Below are 23,381 nucleotides of genomic sequence, written 5' to 3'. Positions count from 1 at the left end.
GAGAGAGAGAGAGAGAGAGAGAATGCGTAACTCAGATACTGGTGTTCAGCCGTATACCTCGTAATTTGTCTATTTGAAGCCAAATACTTATATACCAACATGTACCTCAGCTGGTTTGATTAACTTGGGTGTCAATGTGAACTGCACGTTAGTTAGAGAAGGAAGGCATCACGACATTTCAAGAGGTCAATCGTTTGGTCTCCCTCGTGCTCGTGAATGAAGGAAATTTGTGGAAATTGTTGCGACGGCTTGTATACTTAAGTGAAGTGTTTTATTGTGATTTCCTGTGACGTGTAAACAAAATGATATCGTAAAGTATATTTGTAGAATGATTGTGGTTGGTAGGTTGGTTTAGTACGCATGCGTGGTTGCTACGTCAAATCGATGTCGGGTCCCCTGTGTCACTGTTGGCTTTGTTGAGACTGTCTGCTTAGCGATCCTTGATGTGCTGTGAGTTTTTGCTGCTGTTAAGGAAACATAATGACTATATTTACCCATACACAATCATAATTAATCAACTGGATAGAATTAGGAAAATATATTCTATATCTGTATCATAAATGAGAAAGTGAATGGGTAATTCAGGGTTCTCCATATTCACTTGAGCACTTGTAAATCTACGGGTAAAAAGAAGACGTTTATCTCCCTGCTGAATTAATGAGTTGATAGTCCTCGCGGGGTAATTACAGAAGGTATTGGTTTTGACTTGATGAATAATGGCTTCTCTGACATAGTTTTAATACTTATTTCAATAAACACCGGTTTGATGCATTCGTCGTTGTACGTGTTCGTATTAATACATATTTCTACACGGATAGTAAGAGAAGATGTGTTTAAATCATTAACAGTTAACGCCTCCCATCCGGTTAAAAAGTAGATTAATTTCTTGTCGTACGGGGTTATGTCTAGTTAAAGCTTATCCTGCGAGTGTTGTAGGTACAATGCAATGAAGACACAAACAATGACAGACTATCACATCACTGGGGGCAGGGATAATCTACATATAGTTTATATACTCTCCCTGGCAGGAGTCCCTGCTCGAGGCCACAGATGTATTGCTGTTGATATTAGGCCTAGATGTAAAAAATCGATGTTAACGTTTGAAACAAGTTCTAGTTAAATCGTGTTCTCATGCGATTACATCAGAATTTATAATCCTGTAAAAACATCCGTGAATACTTTCTTAAACTTTTGAATTTTAACTGAAATAAACTAATATTTACAAAACAGGATGCCCTCATATTAATGTCTTATTTCTTTCTGCGGGACTGTGAAGATGTCTGCCCCCATCGAAGAAACACATGAAAGGCCTAAGGTCGGGGTTGGCGTGTTTGTGACAAGTGACAACCATCCTGGCTGTGTTTTGCTCGGCATCAGACAAGGCTCCACGGGGGAGGGAACGTATGCAGTGCCAGGTGGACACCTGGAATTCGGGTGAGTGCGGAGATACATATGTAGAGTGTACATACATAGCACTGTGTTACCGCCACCTGGGGCTAGACATTCGCCATGTCCTAGTTGCTGTCGGGTTTTGCCTAGCAAGGTTATAGTGCTAGCCTACAGTTAGAGTGGGATTAAAACTCTTCACAGACATAGCCCATTCGCGGAGCTCCACTGAATGTCATTTCTCAGTCTTTCTGTTCGCCGAGGAAAGTTCCTGCGCGGGAGCTGGTGGTCCAAGGGAGATAACTCTAATTATGGCTGTCTCTGCAAGAACATTGCTAACATCGGCCTCAGCCACAGACTAATAACTATATTCGCTGAAATGAACATATTTTACAGATAAAAACGTTTATAGTAATATAATAAAATACAATAACATAAAATGAAAAAGCAGCCTTGAGACTGCTTAGACATCACTACTGAGAAGTCATTCACTTAATTCTTGAAGTTGCCATGTTTGTGACGATAGTGAACATGCAAACAACGGATCTGATAGAAGCTGAATAATTTCATAGATGTTATTAATTCGATATCAATGCAAATTCACGGGGATCAGCTGCTTTGTGAATCGCCCAGTCAATCAATACCAGGTGTTGGAAGCTCGAAAAGTGTTTGAAAAATGTTTTTCGTTCAGGACGAGAATGTTTATACATTTATTAAAGTTCTAAGCGAAATTACAGTGTATTTGTATACGCCATTTACCCTCAGTACTGTACTTCCTCATCAGAGGCGCCCCTTACACCCTGCAAGCGAGGGATGCTGTATGTAATAATGACTATAGTAAACACTTGTAGTAGAAACCAAATACCGATATGGTCACTGCTTGTATCTTTTCAGTGAGTCTTGGGAGGAGTGCGGTGCGAGGGAGGTGCTGGAGGAGACGGGCCTTTCACTGAAGGGGGTGCGTTACTGCACCGTTGTCAACGGAGTGAAGAGAGAAGAAAATTATCACTACATTACACTGTTCGTCAGGGGAGAGGTGGACCTCAGTTGCAAGGCAGAACCAGAAAACATGGAGCCAACAAAATGTCTGGGTGAGTCTTGAAGTAGTTGTATGGGTTCAAAATAAAGAATGGGAATATTTTTGTGAATCGGAGATATTCCATGTTGTTTTTCTCGTCATTGCTGCGTTCCAGGCACATAAGGGAATCATAGTGTTCCTTTGCTGTTTCCAAGGTTTCTATAACTTGTGAATAAACCAGGCAAAAAAGGGAACACATGCGCTTTCATGTGATCCATTTCTTTCCGTCATATATATATATATAGAGAGAGAGAGACACGTCTATCTAAATACATTTATTTGAATACTCTTTAATCATATTTACAGGTTGGGAATGGGTGGAATGGGACAAGTTTCCTCCCTTTGAAAACCTCTTCTGTCCTCTGCAAGTGCTCCGAGACCAAAACTACAATTTGTTTCAAGAAAGTTGATGATCCCCTATAAAGAAGCCTCCATTACACCTTGAAGGAAGCACTAAGAATGTAGAATTTACTTGATGCCACTTGTGACATTTTTTAAAAAATAAAGCAACTCTTTTTACTTCATGTCCATAACACGTATGTGGTAAGATGTACCATTGTCGGTGGATTTTAGAAAATGAAAAATGATATAAGGACAAACAAATCGTCAGCAATTTGACTGACCTTTGCGAGAGAGGAGTGGGTGAATTTAGTTTTACGCCGCACTCAACAATATTCCAGCTATATGGCGGCGGTCTGTAAATAATCGAGTATGGACCAGACAATCCAGTGATCAACAACATGAGCATCGGTTTGCGCCTTTGGGAACCGATGGCGTGTCAACCAAGTCAGCGAGCCTGACCACCCGATCCCGTTAGTCGCCTCTTACGACAAGCATAGTCACCTTTTATGGGCCAGAGATAACATGGTAATAGAATACAGTCACAAGGAGGCCAGTGATACACTGAAACAACTTGGTAATTGAAGCAGACGCAGTTGCAATCCATAAATCTTGCTATTCTTGGTACGACCACTCTATTCAGCCCATAATGAAGGCCTATTCTACACCGGGACCTTCACGGGTCTGCGAGAGAGGAAAGTCAAGCCTAGAGCGGTAGGGATAGATGTTAAACAGGATAGTCTGGTAACACCCCCGATACTGGAATGTACACTGCCCGGGTGGCCACACTTCCTAATGCTTCACTGAGTGGTAACAGAAGACACCATTCTTATGAACAGTGAGTGTGTAATTGTAATTTGGGTTTTACGCCGAATTATGGAGTAATATATAATTCATACAAAAATCAATTACTAATTATTACCACTATAAGCGATATGTTATGATTCACGTGTTAGTAAAATATATAAATGGAACATTACTGGCAAACAAGGACATATTGGATTGGCGCAGAGACCACGTTTACGAGAAGTAGGCAGTGCACATCAATGAGCAAACCCATGTGTTTTCTGACAAATAGAACAGGTGTAGGCTAGTGTACATGCAGTGCATGACGATGAAATATTTTCTACGTCTGTACACGGCGTGCTCCTGAGACCCTCACGTGGTTGGTGTAGCAAGTCGGTAATATTCTGACCTGGGGACCCTTCGCTCACAATGGCAATTATCAGAAGGCGGAATTCATACATGCTCATATGGGTCAACCGACAGGTCGGTGTTCAACTTATATTTGTTTGCCAGTAGTTTCACAATGATAAACAATAGTTTAGAGAAAGAGTCAAGTCAACATGATAAAAACCCATTTCACAGACATGATATTCAAAAAGGTATATCTTAAGACGACATAGTTTAAAAGATGTTTACAGATAGATCCTAGGACCCGTCTCTTAGACACTTTTCAGTAAGGCCCAAACAACGTCTGTACTGTTTGATAAATTGCCATGATTTATGTTGTAAGGTAAACATGGCATATTGGAAAAACTAAGCAAACACTCCAGTTTAGACTCACTGAGATTTATCTCTGAGTATGCGCGTTTATTGTAATACCTTTTTAAAGGCAGTCAGTTAAGATGCGTTCACGTTGATCACGAGCGGTATCATGTTAAGAGACAGAGTGGTCCAGCATGACGCGCAATTAACGCCAGTATGTTGCATTGAGCGTATTGATCCAAGCATTTTTCATTCACGTGTTATGAGTTTTTACAACCAAACGATTATTACTCGTATGATTCGCACATTCTAAAAGATGATCTACCGAGGTGCTATGTACACCGAGGCATGCGGGTCTCAAATACGTGGCCTGTTCGTTTGTCGGTATTATCAGGGAGCCTATGTAGACGGGGAGAAGAAACTCCACGAAAAGCCCCTGAACGTATGTCTCGGGTCGTTACGTAACCAGTGTAGCCAATATGGTGGCAGCGTAGTAATTAGATTGAGCCCGGTTTATTTTCAACAGCTAATCAGACTGATTAAGTTCGCTGAGTGTTGTAACAACTGAAATCCAACATGTAGAAGATAGGTTAACTATTTTGTCACTCCAGTTTAAGCCAAATAATTGGTATTAGTGTCCGTATTAGGACAGTAGATTTGTAGTAATGTTTCAAGTCGGTATGTTATAGCTTACTGACTTCCATTCTCGATTCACAGCGAAGACTAAATTGTGCCGATAAAAGCTTTTTTCACACATTCGTTTAATTTATAGAAGGAAAACATAACTTCATTTGAAAGGTATTTGCAAGTAATAGTGACAGTTTTATGACTTAAAAAAATTATTAGGGTGTAATTGAGGCGTGTGAAAAATATGACATTTCGCCGATCTGCCTTTGAAATGCTACACGCCGTTGTGAGTGTTTCTAGTTATTTCTTCAAAAACATCTTTTACATACACCTTTAATTCACATGAGGGGAATATACTATCAGGTGAAATGTGTTTGCAATTAATAGTGATAGTTTCATAATCTAAGAAAGAATGTTAGGGTGTATTTGAGGTGTGTGAAAAATATGACATGTTGCCGATCTGATCTGATCCGCCATTAAAATGCTATACGCCGTTGTTTGAGTATTCCTAGTTACTTCCTCAAAAACATCTTTCACATACACCTTTAATTCATATGAGGGGAATATACTATCAGGTGAAATGTGTTTGCAATTAATAGTGATAGTTTCATAATCTAAGAAAGAATGTTAGGGTGTATTTGAGGTGTGTGAAAAATATGACATGTTGCCGATCTGATCTGATCCGCCATTAAAATGCTATACGCCGTTGTTTGAGTATTCCTAGTTACTTCCTCAAAAACATCTTTCACATACACCTTTAATTCATATGAGGGGAATATACTATCAGGTGAAATGTGTTTGCAATTAATAGTGATAGTTTCATAATCTAAGAAAGAATGTTAGGGTGTATTTGAGGTGTGTGAAAAATATGACATGTTGCCGATCTGATCTGATCCGCCATTAAAATGCTATACGCCGTTGTTTGAGTATTCCTAGTTACTTCCTCAAAAACATCTTTCACATACACCTTTAATTCACATGAGGGGAATTTACTATCAGGTGAAATGTGTTTGCAAGTAATAGTGATAGTTTCATAATCTAAGAAAGAATGTTAGGGTGTATTTGAGGTGTGTGAAAAATATGACATATTGCCGATCTGATCTGATTTGCCATTAAAATGCTATACGCCGTTGTTTGAGTATTCCTAGTTACTTCCTCAAAAACATCTTTCACATACACCTTTAATTCATATGAGGGGAATATACTATCAGGTGAAATGTGTTTGCAATTAATAGTGATAGTTTCATAATCTAAGAAAGAATGTTAGGGTGTATTTGAGGTGTGTGAAAAATATGACATGTTGCCGATCTGATCTGATCCGCCATTAAAATGCTATACGCCGTTGTTTGAGTATTCCTAGTTACTTCCTCAAAAACATCTTTCACATACACCTTTAATTCACATGAGGGGAATTTACTATCAGGTGAAATGTGTTTGCAAGTAATAGTGATAGTTTCATAATCTAAGAAAGAATGTTAGGGTGTATTTGAGGTGTGTGAAAAATATGACATATTGCCGATCTGATCTGATTTGCCATTGGTCTTGAGGGTTATAGTTCCATAACGTCTTTCTTTCTTGTTGATCTTTTTTTGACAAAACTGAAAAGGTGTTTTAGAACGCTTTGTGACACTTTTACTCTTTATTTTTTAGGGCAGTGTGACAATGTCAGTTAACATTTTGTTAATGTCCATTCCACCCCACATGCAATAAGATATCTGTATTAATTATTAATGTAAACAAAAATGTCTCAAAAGGACAGCTGATACTTTTGCGTTCTTTAAAGGTCACATGCAACCAAAAAATCAAACATAATTAAAACACATTTACCACTTATTCATGACGTATAATATACATTGCTGCTTTTAAAAAAACAAATAAACACTATTGTAAGCGTACAATCGCGATTCAAAAGTGCGATATTTTGCACTTGGACTTACTTCCCCCGAAACGAAGCCCTCGGGAGACCGAACCCAGTCATAGCGGGTGGATCTGCACTCAAGTGTAACGACGGCTTCCGATTGGCTGTTTCATTTGCTGATGTGCTGAGGGTTCGTTGTGTGTACAGAAAGATGATCTGTTTGATGGGCATTTTAGAAGTATAGCCTGTCACAAGAAAGTAAGATTCTTTATGGATAACAACTTCTTTTTGTGTACATGATGCGTCGTTTCAGTATGGATTCATATACTGTTGTCAAACAAAATCATATACACGAAAAGAAGTCGTTATCCATGAAGAATGTATATAGAGATGTTGGGTTTTGAAAATACATGTTCTCTGAATTTGCGCTCGATCCAATAAAAAATGAAGTCAGTAGAGATGGTAACCTACTGCGTGGCTGGAATCTGTCATTCGTCCAAGTACAAAGCAGGACTTGAAACTGACAAGAGTTTGCACCAGTTTCCGTCAGATCCAGTCATCCGGAAAAATTAATGTAGTTTGTTTGCAACCCACAGACATAAAAACACGTCATGTGTATCACACCTGCCTAATTACATAATGTGGCAGAGACGGGACTCGGGTGCACGAGTCATAAATCAACTTATTTTCTTTATGTCGTATAGTCTGATAGGTGTTAAGTTCAAATTGCACGTGGTCAGTGATTGAAGCTGTGTATTGCATGTTGTCTTTAGCAGACAGGCAGACAGACATATAGGTGTGAATAAACCAGACACTGAGCTTTCTCTGTGAAAGAGACTGCTTACTACAATCAACAACTTGTTTTACGTAACGAGTAGATTATTTACTTGTTTGTGTACACAACCAAGATTAGACTACTGCTCACGACCTCAGACGCTGGGCATGCATACTGTTTGCAGCTCCTCGAACCTATTCACTGTGCATGCGCTATGGGCGCAGCGCAACACAGCAGTTGAAACCAGTTTTCCCCCCAGCGCTGGGGGGAATTTAGTGAAACGTTTGAACTCCGATTTCGCGGGCTTTTTTTTCATCGCGTTTTTTTCAACTTTATAGGTTGAATTAGCATTTTTTATGATTTGTTTCGGTAAGTGCATACCGAAAGGTACCAGAATCTGTAAAGTTGTGTTTTACGTTGCATGTGACCTTTAACATGTTTTGGGAGGGAAGGCCTCGGTGTGTCATTTATTCTTTCATTCATTCACATATGTACTTCTTTCTTCTATTCTTTTTCTTTATTTTTTTTCATTCATTCACACAATTCTTGCTCTTAATTCTTACTATAATTCATTTATACATAGTAAAATTCCGACTGATACAATAAACTGGCTGAAGTTCTGTTAAATACAATTGAAGTTGCGCTGGGAACGAGCCAAGTCACCGTGTGCGTTGGAGCATGACGAGGCATACGTTAATTAGTACAAATGGTAAAGAAAGCAAGCGAGTGACCTATCCCTGTTGTAGAGTATCCCAGGCATTATTCACATATTTATTATGTAAAGAATAAAAAAGGAGTTGTTATCCATAAAACGTGTCACATGTCATCGGTTCACAAATGCGCAGATCGGTGCTCATGCTGTTTATCACTTTATTGTCTTGCCCAAAGAAGTTTATAGGTCCATTTCATTTTACTTAAGTCATAAATATTTTCAGTCATACAATATGAGATGTAGCAGTATTCATTTCTCCACCGTGATTTCCTCTCCTGTCTTCTGTTTCCTGTCGCCATTCTATCTCAATGGGGAGAATAAGGCTAAAGAAACCACCACAGTATATATGTGTCGATGAAGTGCAAGGGACTTGTGTCACACTTCCCACCCCAGACGTACACCCAAACTGTGAATTCCTTATTTCTCAGGACTGCTCTTGGATGCATCCTTTTTGGACTTCGCTTGCACCCAGTTTCTGGAGATGGAGCTACAGACAATATAGTTCGGCGTATGAATTATATCGTAGTCTACACCTTTTCAGTCAGTGTACAGTTTTCAGATTAGAATTGGTTTCATACGTGTGATATTGAGGTACCAAATCCGATCATAACGGGTTGTCACCAGGACAGTGCCACATGTAACGCTGTGGACTTTGCTCAGACCAACGTGTACTCCAGGGATTTGAAATGAGCCAACGCTCAAATATCATAGCAATGTATCACATGTTTAACAGTGCTCTCAGCGGCATCAAACTAAACCATGAACCTATCAGACCAGCCTCTAGGAGCATAACATTCATTTATAGAAACATTTAGTTCATTAACATCAGTTACAACCCATCGGATTCAACAGGCTCCACACATCGAATAATTTACAAGTATTCAAACTCGGAATTCAGTCTTTGGTAATTGTTAAGTTATCGCCTCTTCTGGTTAGTCCTGAATTGGTCCCTACAACATGGCACCACATGTCAGTAGCCACCTCAAAAGGAATATGATGTTTTTTCTTTGTTGTAGAATCCTAATTTCTGTTATGAACATGGAAAATTAATGTTATCTGACAAACTCTGTCTCACTATCAAACTTCCTGTTGTCCTTTGGAAAAAGCCTTTAAACGTTTTCACATTAAATCATACCCTGTCCCGATCAATGCAACTTTAAAACAGGCCACACAATTATAGGACTTCGCGCCACATACAGCAATCTCTACAGGCGAGAAATATTACACAATGATATCAGAAATCGTCTGACACAATGCATATGGTCTCGAGACATTTCACTGTCCATTCGGCATCCCTTGAAGTGCAACCTCCTCGTCGTGGTAGCAGGATAATGCCAGTATCCCCTCGCTCTGTGGACCCAGGGTCGCAAGAGGCGACCAGACTGGGCAACCCGCTTGCCGTGGTTTGCGCCCCTGTGTCGGCAGACGGAGGCAATCTGGGGGGTTCAGGCACAGACCCTCTTTTCATTGCGAGGATTGAAGAGATTTTTTTATATATCTCGGTAAATTGTATTGTGAAGCGTTTCCATTAGGGGGTCATCTCAATTTTTTTATACTAGTATTTCAAAAAAGAATCTTTAATCCTCGCGATGACACGAGGGCCTGTGGGTTGAGGAACCGGCAACAGTGTTCATTAATCCAACACACCACTTTGACTGACTTTGCCAAGATGGGTGGTAGAATAAGCCCTACTGCGCCTTGCCACGTGCATGGGATGTCTACACAGGATTTAGTATTACAAAACACTTTTGGACATGTTCAAAAATGTTAACGGATACTTTGCCACGTGTAGAGTTGTAGACCCATGCACAGTAGGCAGTGACTCATTGGCCAATCTGGTGAAGCTCACCTCCGATATATATACGTCCTCAACTGATTGTCGTTGACCCAACCATCCTGACATTATCTGGTAGACAGCTGCAGCATTTCATGTTAAATTCGCTGGAGTATAGCGTCCCTTATCTTCGGTCTTAGCACCTTGGAGATCCGCTGCAGTATGAGATCGTTCTCGTTGACAGTTCATGGTGGGTGGGAGAGGGGGTGCCGAACCACATTCCAAACAACATGGCTTTCTAACACCCCGACTCAAAAGACATATGGATTTTGACAATTCTTCGCCTGACGAGAGTATGTCCATTTGAACTGATTACTAGTCACATGTTTTGATCATTGAAGCTTGTAACAAGCAGCCTTTGCAACTGAATATGTGCAGTCTCCAATGGTATCGCTGGTATCTGAGGAAAGGTTGCCAATGCCATAAAGTTCTGTTCCGTTCCGCTTCTCTCGTTGTAGATTGTGCTCGGAGAGAGTAATCCTTGAATCTACTGAAATTAGAGTCTGTCACTGTACAGGCTGCTGTCTCAGCTCAGAAAACACTGAGCGCGTGCAGAGACATTTCACGTGACAGAGTTCGATGCTTGTCTGACATGAATGAGGAAAAACTTGTCCATGCAGGAACTCTCCCAGCCGTCTGTCACAGCCGTAAAGAGATTCACTATCAATAATTATTATGTTTGGTCACGTGACAACCCCTCCAACCACACATTCAGCTTGTCCAGTCAGTTACTGTTACTTTGAACACCTGATCTATATCCACCAACCATAATCGCAATTAACAGACTTATAGTATATGTTTTGGCCAATCGAAAGAGAATTCCAAAACTGGAATTGATCAGTGCTGTTTCGAAAATAAGAAGAGGGCAGTGATTTCCTACCAGCAATTTGGCCGAGCCATAAGCCGACGTTGAACTCTCAAACAGTCTTCGTCGCCTGTCAACATTCTGACCTCACAGATATTGAAACATCTTGACTTAACATTCACCATAGGAATTCTACATCCTGTTTTAAGGTAGCTTCTTTAGTACAATTCTATGAATTATGTCAGATATATAATGCCATGCTTGAAATGTATTATGTATGAAGAGATGGTGGCAATATCATCTGTATTCGCATAGGCATTGTCGTGCGTAATATCTCAGTCGTTACTGGATATGTAAGTGCTGTCATGTATTAGTTGTGCCTATAATGCACTTATATTTGGACACATTCGATGTACTTTACATCTTTAATCTAAGAATGAACGTTTTTTTCTGATTTAAGAATGAAAAAAAAAACATTCAGAAACATTTGACTTATTTTGATGCAAATATCAATTCTCTGTACATTATGAAAACAATGAGTGTATCATAACAGGTGTTTTTCTGAGTTATGTCCTTCAGCGCATTAGAAATGTTCACCTTAACCAACATGTGCAATAAACCATCAATACCATATGCAAATGACTGATACTGGGCCTGTGGCCTTTCACTGAATAAACTTGTCTGTTTGTCTGACATCATTAAGAGGTTGATAATAAACTAATTTACATGATTGGTTCAGTGGCAAGTATGATTTACATATGATTTATATCAGTAAGCCTGTGCACATCTAGCGCAAATGGGGTTGCGCAACATACAGAATATGACAAGCCTTCTTATATACGAGCGAAGCGAGCAGAGGTTGGCAACGTACTTTCCTCGCTTCGGATCGAAAAATATTTTTCATGTCAAAATATAATATCGCCACCATCAAAGGTACACTTCCATTTCCTCTCTTGGCTAAACTCTCACATTTCCTACCCCATATTTAGTCATTACTCACGTGAAATATGTTTTATTCAACATTTTAAAGGGGCACTGATGCGGAGCAATTTCCGTGGACTGGTGTAAACTTTTGTTATTGTTTTTCTCCCGTGAGTACCCGGATGATATCCCAGAATTCGTGACTGGTTCGTGACCTCTGCTGCGCAGTCCGTAGGCGCAGCTGATAGTTTAATTATAGACAGATCAACTGAGGTGAAGTAATTTTTTACTTCATTACAAATGTATTATGAAAACAAATGAAACACTTTGAAGGTTAATCATCTGCCAGTGGTAGAAATAGTAAAAAACTATTAGGACGGAAAAATAACGAAGCCAATGTACGTCTCTATATTTTGCCTCATAACCCTAATTAGTTTATTGTCATATTTGTATGATTCTGAAAATTAATAAAAGAACACACGATCTGCTTATACTCATAGTAAATTTCTAACATAACAGCAACATTTATACAGTGTATAGATTGCCAATGTGGATCCTATTTCACACACATACACGATCTAGTGTGTGTTTTCTGTCATACAGATTCTGCTGAATGCTACAACAAATAAATTAAAACAAAATGCAAATAATGAATGTAAAACAGACTAATTTTATAGCAACAATGTCAGGCTACTATACCTTGTTCAGGAGTGTATCCATCAATATCCACGTAAAAGAAATCGTATTCCATTCATCTGCAGCTGGTAAATAATCCTGCTCTGTGTCGCGTGTCTTACAACTGTCTCATTTTTCGAAAAAGTAACACATCGTTTCAGGTCTTTCGTTGGTGAAAACCAGATAAACCTCTCATTGGTCTCCCAAGAAAGCACACCTGGCAACTAATTGTATGATGTCCACTCCACAGGGACTTGTATCGCTTAGAAACAGCGCTCGAAAGACATATATGTGTATAGACCCTACCCTAGTACTATATAAAAGGAAAGGGATGTAACGAAGAAACCACCCCCTGTTCGATCAAAGTTACATGTCAACGCGTAAAATATTTTTAAGGCAACGTCGAGGCCAACGGATCGAACGCTAGATGATTTCCCTACAAAACGAGCCACAAATGGCCACAATTGGATCATTATTTCAAAAGTTATACTCCACGAATCATCGAAAACAGCTACCTCCGCAATTTCACGCCAAAATCATGGATCACCAAATACGGCGAAAACTCACCTTTTAAATTAGTTTATTAATTCCAGACACGTTGACAGCACCAGCGCTGGGCTGGATTCGATCGGCTGCGGCATTCCGTGGGTCGGAAAACTTATTGCAACACCTACATGTCATTTTCTCGACAGTAAGCAAACATTTTCACCAAAATCGCTGGCAAACCTACTCACTTGTCGGCCATACGTGACCTTGACATTCATTGAACTGAGCAGATCCGCGCAAACAGACTCGGGCCATCCGACTGGCCACTGCCACTGTATATTTTATTTCCCACCAATCGGATGGCCCGAATCTGTTTGCGCGGATCTGCTCAGTTCAATGAATGTCAAGGTCACGTATGGCCGACAAGAGAGTAGGTTTGCCAGCGATTTTGGTGAAAATGTTTGCTTACTGTCGAGAAAATGACATGTAGGTGTTGCAATAAGTTTTCCGACCCACGGAATGCCGCAGCCGATCGAATCCAGCCCAGCGCTGGTGCTGTCAACGTGTCTGGAATTAATAAACTAATTTAAAAGGTGAGTTTTCGCCGTATTTGGTGATCCATGATTTTGGCGTGAAATTGCGGAGGTAGCTGTTTTCGATGATTCGTGGAGTATAACTTTTGAAATAATGATCCAATTGTGGCCATTTGTGGCTCGTTTTGTAGGGAAATCATCTAGCGTTCGATCCGTTGGCCTCGACGTTGCCTTAAAAATATTTTACGCGTTGACATGTAACTTTGATCGAACAGGGGGTGGTTTCTTCGTTACATCCCTTTCCTTTTATATAGTACTAGGGTAGGGTCTATACACATATATGTCTTTCGAGCGCTGTTTCTAAGCGATACAAGTCCCTGTGGTCCACTCTTCTAAGCAATTTAGTTAACCAATAATGAACAATCAATCAATCAACGCAAGGGTGGTTAATTCTTTGAAGGGAGGATGTTGTTTTTGCACTCGCACTTTACGACAGGGTGTTGTCATCTACACACACTGCCTTTCGACAAATTCGCTAGAAGATAAAAGTAATTAATCAATCAGTGTGTTATCGGTTAATCCTTTGATCGAACTCAGCTGATAAACCCTCTTGCATCACTTACATGCACATATTACATAACACACAATACATTTGCCATTACAGACCTTAATTTATAATGTTGAGTATTTACTCCAGACAGGAGAAATGCCAAATGGGAACCTTTGTTGAGTAACCGAAGTGGTGTTACTACTAATTATACCTGTTAAAACATCATTAATTGACCATCCAGGGAATGATGACAAATAACACGTGTAGGTTTACACCATCACGCGCGAGTTACAGCAAGGAAGATGTAATCTCTGTGTCGCATGCAGCCTGAAAACACTTATGGGCCGAAACTGTTTTGAGGATACCAACGGAATTTCGTTACAAAAGGAATACACACTAGCATTTGCTGTGTACTTGGGTAAATAGGTGAAATAAGGGTTTTTTTACGTAAGAAAATTTTCAGATTTTTCTACCAAAGGCAAAGTCATCGTTTTTTGTTTACGAATTCAAATAAATCAACTGTGTGTTTTTACTATCATAAATAAGAAACCATTGTAGCTACCATAGCTACCAAAATTTACGTGTGATATTTGCTATCACAGCTCAACCAACACCCAAAACTACCTAAATATAAAGCTTTGCAACCTTCCGTACTGAAACAAATGGCTTGCTACGTGCCTGTAGACATCATATTTTCATGTGACATGATTAAATATCGAGGTTAAAAACGCAGAAATAGGATCAAATTGGATCAGTAACTATACCATCCAAGCATCCGAAAAGTACTACACTGCTGCGATATTTGGTTACGATCGGACAAGGAATACCATGGATATTTTTAAACAAATGGCATATGATGGGCATCCGGCCTCCTGACTGTTTAGGTGAAGAAATTCTACTAATATGGACAGGAGCCCAGTTCCTTTGTCCGTCACGGTCGAAGGAGCGGGCGCTGACCAAATTGCGGTTTGGTTTCGTAATTAGACCGTTGGCGAGAAACATTATTCGCTCCGCATCAGTGCCCCTTTAAACGCAACTCATGGTATTCAGATCGTTCTTCGCCTCCATTAACCCTGCCAGCTTCCGGTTGAACGGAGTGATGGAACAAGAATAAGCAGAAATTAGAAAGAAATACCATATTGCCGAATTTTATCATGAACCTGTTTGAGTTTATTTGTCTTATCTGTCGTCGCTATTGGTAGATTTTTCGTAACATTTGTTCTACATAAAACCACTTCCGGCACCATGGGCGAATGAAGCAGGGGAGGTAACTGTACGTATTCCATATATAGTAATACCCTCCTGTTCTTCACTCTGTTGAACCGGAAGCCTGAAGGGAGAATGGAGGCGAGGAACGGTCTGATATGCCACGAGTTGCGCTTAAAATGTTGAATAAAAAATATATCATATGAGTAATTGTTCAATATGGGGTTGGAAATGGGAGAGCACATCCCAGTGGGTGTAAATGGGTGTGTACTTTTGATGGTGACGATATTTTATTTTGACATAAAAAATATTTTCCGAACCGAAGCGCTTCACTCGCATGTAAGAAGACTGGTCATTTTCTCTATGCTGCGCAACCCATTTGCGCTTCAGTTTGCCTGTGGGCTGGGGAACAATTGAGATATGAGTACCATGATTTGCAAGAGTGGTTCCCGAATAATTATTAAATGTTGTTAGGTTGAAAGAAGAAATATTATAATTGTTATGCATACAAGCTCTACTAGCTGAGACACTAATTCCCTCCATCGAAATGTTGATGTATATGTATTTTTGTATAACACACACGACTTCACAATGAATGTTGAAACATCTCCTTGACTGATCACTCTTCTCCTTGACTGATCACTGACTTGCGGAATTCTCCGTGCATTCTGTTTTAAGGATACAAGAAATAAGAAATGTTATCCCATAGCAATCCCAATAACAGTATCACTATCAATTGGTGAAAAATTGCAACTCAGATATAGTTTTAATAACTACTTTAATAAACAATGATTTGATATATGAGACGTTTTTTTCTGAATAGATGCAACGACTCTTGTGTGTATTTCTAAAACTGAGTAATAAATACACTTATTTTTAAGGGAATCGTTCGTATAAATTAATGAGTGATTTCAAGAAGCCTGAGTTCTGATTGGTTAACCACCGGCATCATATGCATATGTGGCAGAGTCAACTTTGTATATAGTTACTGCTGTAAATATAATACATCATGTGAATCTTTTAAAGTATCGTGTCGTGGTATTATTTTGATGAGATATATTATCTAATTAAATAGCCTAAATCTACTTAAATTTATCAGTCATTTTATCTTCAACATTTTATATCCTAACCCTAGCTCTCTAAACACCAATCTAGTCTTAATGTAATTTATTTCAGTAATACTCATTTGCACTGCATGCTTTTCTCCTGTCAATCCCTCTTAAAACATGTCCTTTGCTCAGGCTAGTGTGTACGTTCTTTTGTTCTGTGTTTACCCAAGCGTGTAAGGTATCATGGTATTTAAAGTTTAATTTGATCTAGTTTCATGTCAGTATCTCATGTGGTCAGCGTCAGACAGGCTGTGTTTTTTTGGATCCAGATCATGGTGATATGGACTGTGTTTCGTATATGAAGGTTAGGAAATCCTAGTCTTGTATATATTTCTTGTGGTTTGCTATGTGTGTTTCATAGTTGGTGGTTGCATTGGCTATTGTTTATAGTATTGTTAATATCTCAACATTCACTTTTCATTGTGTGTAAATAGTTTAAATGTTGGTAACGCACAGTATAGTGAGTTATGTTATTGTATTGGTGTAGATTGTAACTCACATTAGAGGGAGTTATCATACTGTTGTTTAGTCTGTGTGCATAACTCAGGTTAGATTTAGGTTTGACTCACAGTACAGTGAGTTGTGTAATTGCTATGTTACATAATTACCTATATTATAGCATCACATGTAGTTACTAGTTTCTATTTCACTTAAGTATAACCTCAATAATCTTCACATCTTCCTACTATGTTGAAACAATTGCCGTTAGTACCCTCGTCCTTACAATAAAATGAATGCGTGTATAGATGTATGTGCGTATGTGTGGTTCGATGTGGTTGTTTGTATTTTTACCATAGTTGCTATTTTAATAGTTTGTTATACATATTACTATCTGCACATGGCATTTATTCATCCTGCAGATAATGTGGGCAGGATGACGTAGATGTGTCACGTTGGCATTAGTACAGGTGTCGCCAACCTGGTATGTTTTCATTGTTTAAAGTACATTCTTTTTCTGTATAGTCTAATGTATACCATAAGTGTAATGTTTACATTATCAGAGTCGTGTAATGTAATTAATGTATTATGATGGTACTAATCATAGAAATATCAGAAGTTGTCATGGTAATGCATTTATGTTTAGCAATAAATGCGCATGTGTGTTTTTACATTTAGTATTTGTGAATATGTAGTAAGAATGTAGTAATGAGATTTGTTTTACCATATTTCAGGCTAAATCGTTTTTTATTACATTTATGAAATAAAATATTAAACTCTTCACACCCCGGTGGCTTTGTGGTTTTGTCCGCATCCTAAAGCTACTACACATATTAAACCCTCACACGTTATGCCTACATGACATTGTGCCTACAGTCCTAAAACATACATAGGGAGTGTAGGCACATTGGCAGTGGAAACATTCACCACTCCCATGTGTACATGATATGACCCAATGAAGTAACCGATAAAGAGAACATCATTCAGAGTGCATCATTTATTTAGATAATAAAACTAGCAGTTTGACGACGCGGTTATTCAGGCGGTATTTGAAGTCTCCAAAGAGAACCCGTTGACCTTGGGCTGAGAACTAAAGTACTGAAGATCTGCCATTGTACAGTCTATCTGAGAAACAGAATCTAACTACATAAAGCTTTTTACGCTTTGGCTTTGACAGTACTGCTTTCTTAATCAACATTCTTAACACGACAGAACAACTTCATAAGCCCAGAAGCTTTATAAATGTGTTTATTCAGTTTAATTAATCTAGACAAAGTTACAAGGCTTACAGATGAGAAACTGTTATTCTACTCACTAGTTTTTCACGGGATTCATGACGGATCAAACGGATCCCTCGATTGTGGAATATTACTATGAAGTCACAAACACACACAGCTTATCACATCTCTTGAGGCCACAGATAGTGCTGGTCATTAGCTAAATCGATATTACAGCTTGAAACGAGTCACGACTAATCGTGTTCTCATGTGATTACATTTAGAACGATAATGCTGTACGCATTCGTGAATGTATTTATGTAAACCTCGAATTTTAACTGAAATCGAATAATATTCACATAATAAAATAGCTCACATATCTATGTGCTATTTCTTTCTGCGGGACTGTGAAAATGTCTGCCCCCATAGAAGAAACACACGAGAGGCCTAAGGTCGCGGTTGGCGTGTTTGTGACAAGTGAAAACCACCCTGGATGTGTTTTGCTCGGCATCAGGCAAGGCTCCACTGGGGTAGGAACGTATGCGATGCCAAGTGGACATCTTGAATTCGGGTGAGTGCGGAGGTGGTCTCCATGGCTCTGCGTGACCGGTTTGGCGTTTAGCTTTCACCATGTCCCAGTTGCAGTCGGCGTTTGCGGAGCTGGGCTATAGTACCGGTCTACAGTCAGCGTGTAATTTCAAGCTCTGCACAGGGAAAGCCCATATTCGCAGCTCCTACTCGGTTTGCGGGGAGCAAGGGCGGATATGTGGGGGTGTACCTTCATCTCTCATGGGGTGTACCTTCATCTCTCATGGGATAACTTCATCTCTCATGGGTGTACCTTCATTTCTCATGGGGTGTACCTTCATCTCTCATGGGGTGTACCTTCATCTCTCATGGGAAAACTTCATCTCTCATGAGGTGTACCTTCATCTCTCATGGGGTGTACCTTCATCTCTCACGGGGGTAACTTCATCTCTCATGGGGTGTACCTTTATCTCTCATTCGGGCAACTTCATCCCTAATGGGTGTACCTTCATCTCTCATGGGGTGTACCTTCATCTCTCATTGAGTGTACCTTCATCACTCACGGGGGTAACTTCATCTCTCATGGAGTGTACCTTTATCTCTCATGGGGGTAACTTCATCCCTAATGGGTGAACCTTCATCTCTCATGGGGGGTAATGTCATCTCTCATTGAGTGTACCTTCATCTCTCATGGGATAACTTCATCTCTCATGGGATAACTTCATCACTCGTGGGGTGTACCTTTATCTCTCATGGGGTGTACATTTATCCCTCATGGGTGTACCTTCATCTCTCATGGAGTGTACCTTCATCTCTCATTGAGTGTACCTTCATCTCTCAGGGGATAACTTCATCACTCGTGGGGTGTACCTTTATCTCTCATGGGGTGTACCTTTATCTCTCATGGGGGTAACTTCATTCCTCATGGGTGTACCTTCATCTCTCATGGGGTGTAATGTCATCTCTCATTGAGTGTATCTTCATCTCTTAGGGGATACCTTCATCACTCATGGGGTGTACCTTTATCTCTCATGGAGTGTACCTTTATCTCTCATGGGGGTAACTTTATCCCTCATGGGTGTACCTTTATCTCTCAGGGGATAACTTCATCACTCATGGGGTGTACCTTTATCTCTCATGGAGTGTACCTTTATCTCTCATGGGATAACTTCATCTCTCATGGGATACCTTCATCACTCATGGGGTGTACCTTTATATCTCATGGGGTGTACCTTTATCTCTCATGGGGGTAACTTCATCCCTCATGGAGTGTACCTTCATCTCTCATGGGTGTACCTTCATCTCTCATGGGGTGTAATGTCATCTCTCATTGAGTGTATCTTCATCTCTTAGGGGATACCTTCATCACTCATGGGGTGTACCTTTATCTCTCATGGAGTGTACCTTTATCTCTCATGGGGGTAACTTTATCCCTCATGGGTGTACCTTTATCTCTCAGGGGATAACTTCATCACTCATGGGGTGTACCTTTATCTCTCATGGAGTGTACCTTTATCTCTCATGGGATAACTTCATCTCTCATGGGATACCTTCATCACTCATGGGGTGTACCTTTATATCTCATGGGGTGTACCTTTATCTCTCATGGGGGTAACTTCATCCCTCATGGGTGTACCTTCATCTCTCATGGGGTGTACCTTTATCTCTCATGGGGGTAACTTCATCCCTAATGGATGAACCTTCATCTCTCATGGGGGGGTAATGTCATCTCTCATTGAGTGTACCTTCATCTCTCATGGGATAACTTCATCTCTCAGGGGATAACTTCATCACTCATGGGGTGTACCTTTATCTCTCATGGAGTGTACCTTTATCTCTCAGGGGGGTAACTTCATCCCTCATGGGTGTACCTTCATCCCTCATGGGTGTACCTTCATCTCTCACGGGGGTAACTTCATCTCTCATGGGGGGTAATGTCATCTCTCATTGAGTGTATCTTCATCTCTTAGGGGATACCTTCATCACTCATGGGGTGTACCTTTATCTCTCATGGAGTGTACCTTTATCTCTCATGGGGGTAACTTTATCCCTCATGGGTGTACCTTTATCTCTCAGGGGATAACTTCATCACTCATGGGGTGTACCTTTATCTCTCATGGAGTGTACCTTTATCTCTCATGGGATAACTTCATCTCTCATGGGATACCTTCATCACTCATGGAGTGTACCTTTATATCTCTTGGGGTGTACCTTTATCTCTCATGGGGGTAACTTCATCCCTCATGGGTGTACCTTCATCTCTCATGGGGTGTACCTTTATCTCTCATGGGGGTAACTTCATCCCTAATGGATGAACCTTCATCTCTCATGGGGGGTAATGTCATCTCTCATTGAGTGTACCTTCATCTCTCATGGGATAACTTCATCTCTCAGGGGATAACTTCATCACTCATGGGGTGTACCTTTATCTCTCATGGAGTGTACCTTTATCTCTCATGGGGGTAACTTCATCCCTCATGGGTGTACCTTCATCCCTCATGGGTGTACCTTCATCTCTCACGGGGGTAACTTCATCTCTCATGGGTGTACCTTTATCTCTCATGGGGTGTACCTTTAGCTCTCATGGGGGTACCTTTATCTCTCATGGGGGTAACTTCGTCCCTCATGGGTGTACCTTTATCTCTCATGGGGTGTACCTTTATCTCTCATGGGGTGTACCTTTAGCTTTCATGGGGGTACCTTTATCTCTCATGGGGGTAACTTCGTCCCTCATGGGTGTACCTTTATCTCTCATGGGGATAACTTCATCTCTCATGGGGATAACTTCATCTCTCAGGGGATAACTTCATCTCAAGAAATGGCCATATGAATTAATTGTATATGTAGAAAACTTATAATTGATCACTGTCTCACATCATATATCTGCCCTGTTACATTCTGTATTGTCAGTACTTTCGGATCAATTTGCACTCCATCCGGCTATGAGCTCCTTCTGAAATGAATAAAAAGATTGCAAAAACCAAAACAACAACAACAAAAGCAACCAGGCAGTATCTCCACCTTCATGAAAATGGTAGATAATGAGCAAGTCTGTGTCTCCGAGGTGATTTGGGGTCATGTATATGCTTTTGTAGCTAATTTCGTCTCTTAAAGGAACTAGGTCAAAGGCTTCCTCATATTCAAATATTAACATCCATTCAGCTAGTTTGACACATTATATGCGGCCTTCACACGACAATCTAACGTTTGACAAAACGTTGTCAAACTGGAGATTGAGAGTGTGACCGTGCCAAGATTGAGAGATGTACATTACCTGTACATTTTCTATTTATAGGTTTGATACAAGTTGATGCAAGTGTTTAAGTCACTAGCATACACTGATTTTTCAGTGCACAGGAGGGAAGGAAGTGCAATGTGGAGCTACCTGTTCATGTTTTGAACTGCATACCAAAGCCCAGTCACCCCTTTCATATGATGTTATTGTCATACCGACCCCAGATCTATTCTGGGTGCTCGGTATATTACAAAAGGCTAAACTGTAAAACATTCATCACATTGGGTTGACCATCAGTGATCAGTATAAAGTATATTTTAAAAGGAGGGGGGGTTAAATACAAGTCACTAGATCACTAGGGACAACAGACAACATAGACATAAGCTTCCACCTGCAAGTATCTGTAAGCCCTGCTGGATGTGTCAATACTGACCTGTGTCCAGTGATTTATCGTTTCTTTGATGTGTACATTTGGATTTCAACAGTGTGCGCTAAAGCATTCTGATACAGTTATGTTGTAAAGGTAAAAAAGGTATTTGACGGCTTCGCGAGATCGGAGTACATAAATAAACATTTTATGAATAAAGAAAAAATAAAAATAAATCTTCATCTCCCATGTAGGTGTCACTACGTCTCTCATGGGGTGTATAAGCATAGGTACATATAGACACATCATGCAATAAGTTAAAGTTTCAACTTTGAAGCCTTGAACAGCAGAAATTCACATGATCTTATGATCGAGAAGTACAGATATTCCTAGAGATGCAAGAGAAACAGACTGTGCAAATTTTGTACATTAAATGTAAATGAAGCTGAGTTTCACTTATTGCTTGTGTGTCCTTACTGCACTGATTTAAGGACAAAACATATCACAATATTACCATTCATATCCTACCATGTTTAAATTTAATTTCTTTATGGACTCCAGTAATATACCTTATATTCGCAAACGTGGTATGCATACCCACCATGCTTTTGAAAATAGAAAATAACGTTTGCAAATTTAACATTGTGATTGTATGCCTCAATCGTTATTATACTTTGTACTATAAGCCTGTGGCATCTTTAGTACCGGAATAAAGAGACTAAATAAGAGTTTAGCATTTAGAGCAGACCTCCGCTCAGGAAGAGAAGGCATGTTGCACTGAACCATGCCTCGGACAGGTACACAAGAGAGAACTAACAACTGGTGCCAAAACCCTACTGTCACACACTGACTCAGTATCACATTTAACCAGTCTAAGTAAGCTAGGCTCAGAATTATTCCTCACACTGCCATCAGTATTAGTAGTGTAACGATGAATACTCAGCCTGAGTTTATGTAGACTGACATTTAATTGGATATTAAGTGTATTGTTGCGAAAAATTGATGTTTTATATCATGTAATATGATCCATGAGTCAATATGATGTTGATGTTGTATTAAATTGTATAACTAGATAACTTTATACTCACCGCCAAAAGAAACGCGAATACTGTGAAATGATGATATTGACAATAAGCGAAAAATGGATTTATTTCTACCAGCTTTACTCTCTCCAGAGAAAACGGTAACTCGAAAGAAAGAGCTTAGTGCGTTTA

General features: G+C 39.8%; 1 protein-coding gene across 1 annotated transcript in view; it reads left to right on the top strand.

Annotated features, from left to right (window-relative positions):
• The first annotated feature begins 391 nt into the window (after window positions 1-391).
• The window catches only part of LOC137279082 (uncharacterized), an 82,405-nt gene continuing 59,415 nt past the window's right edge, over window positions 392-23,381 (top strand). Inside the window, exons 1-6 of the mRNA XM_067811559.1 lie at window positions 392-450; window positions 1,277-1,434; window positions 2,281-2,477; window positions 2,771-2,869; window positions 3,447-3,517; window positions 18,409-18,608. Of these exons, the coding sequence (XP_067667660.1) occupies window positions 1,277-1,434; window positions 2,281-2,477; window positions 2,771-2,869; window positions 3,447-3,517; window positions 18,409-18,608 (725 nt within the window). The 5' untranslated portion in view covers window positions 392-450. The remainder of the gene's footprint in view (window positions 451-1,276; window positions 1,435-2,280; window positions 2,478-2,770; window positions 2,870-3,446; window positions 3,518-18,408; window positions 18,609-23,381) is intronic.

The sequence above is a fragment of the Haliotis asinina genome, chromosome 3, assembly GCF_037392515.1.
Source record: "Haliotis asinina isolate JCU_RB_2024 chromosome 3, JCU_Hal_asi_v2, whole genome shotgun sequence".
Lineage (NCBI taxonomy): Eukaryota > Metazoa > Mollusca > Gastropoda > Lepetellida > Haliotidae > Haliotis > Haliotis asinina.
Note: the sequence above shows the minus strand (reverse complement) of the source record. Positions and strands in the feature narration are given on the sequence as shown.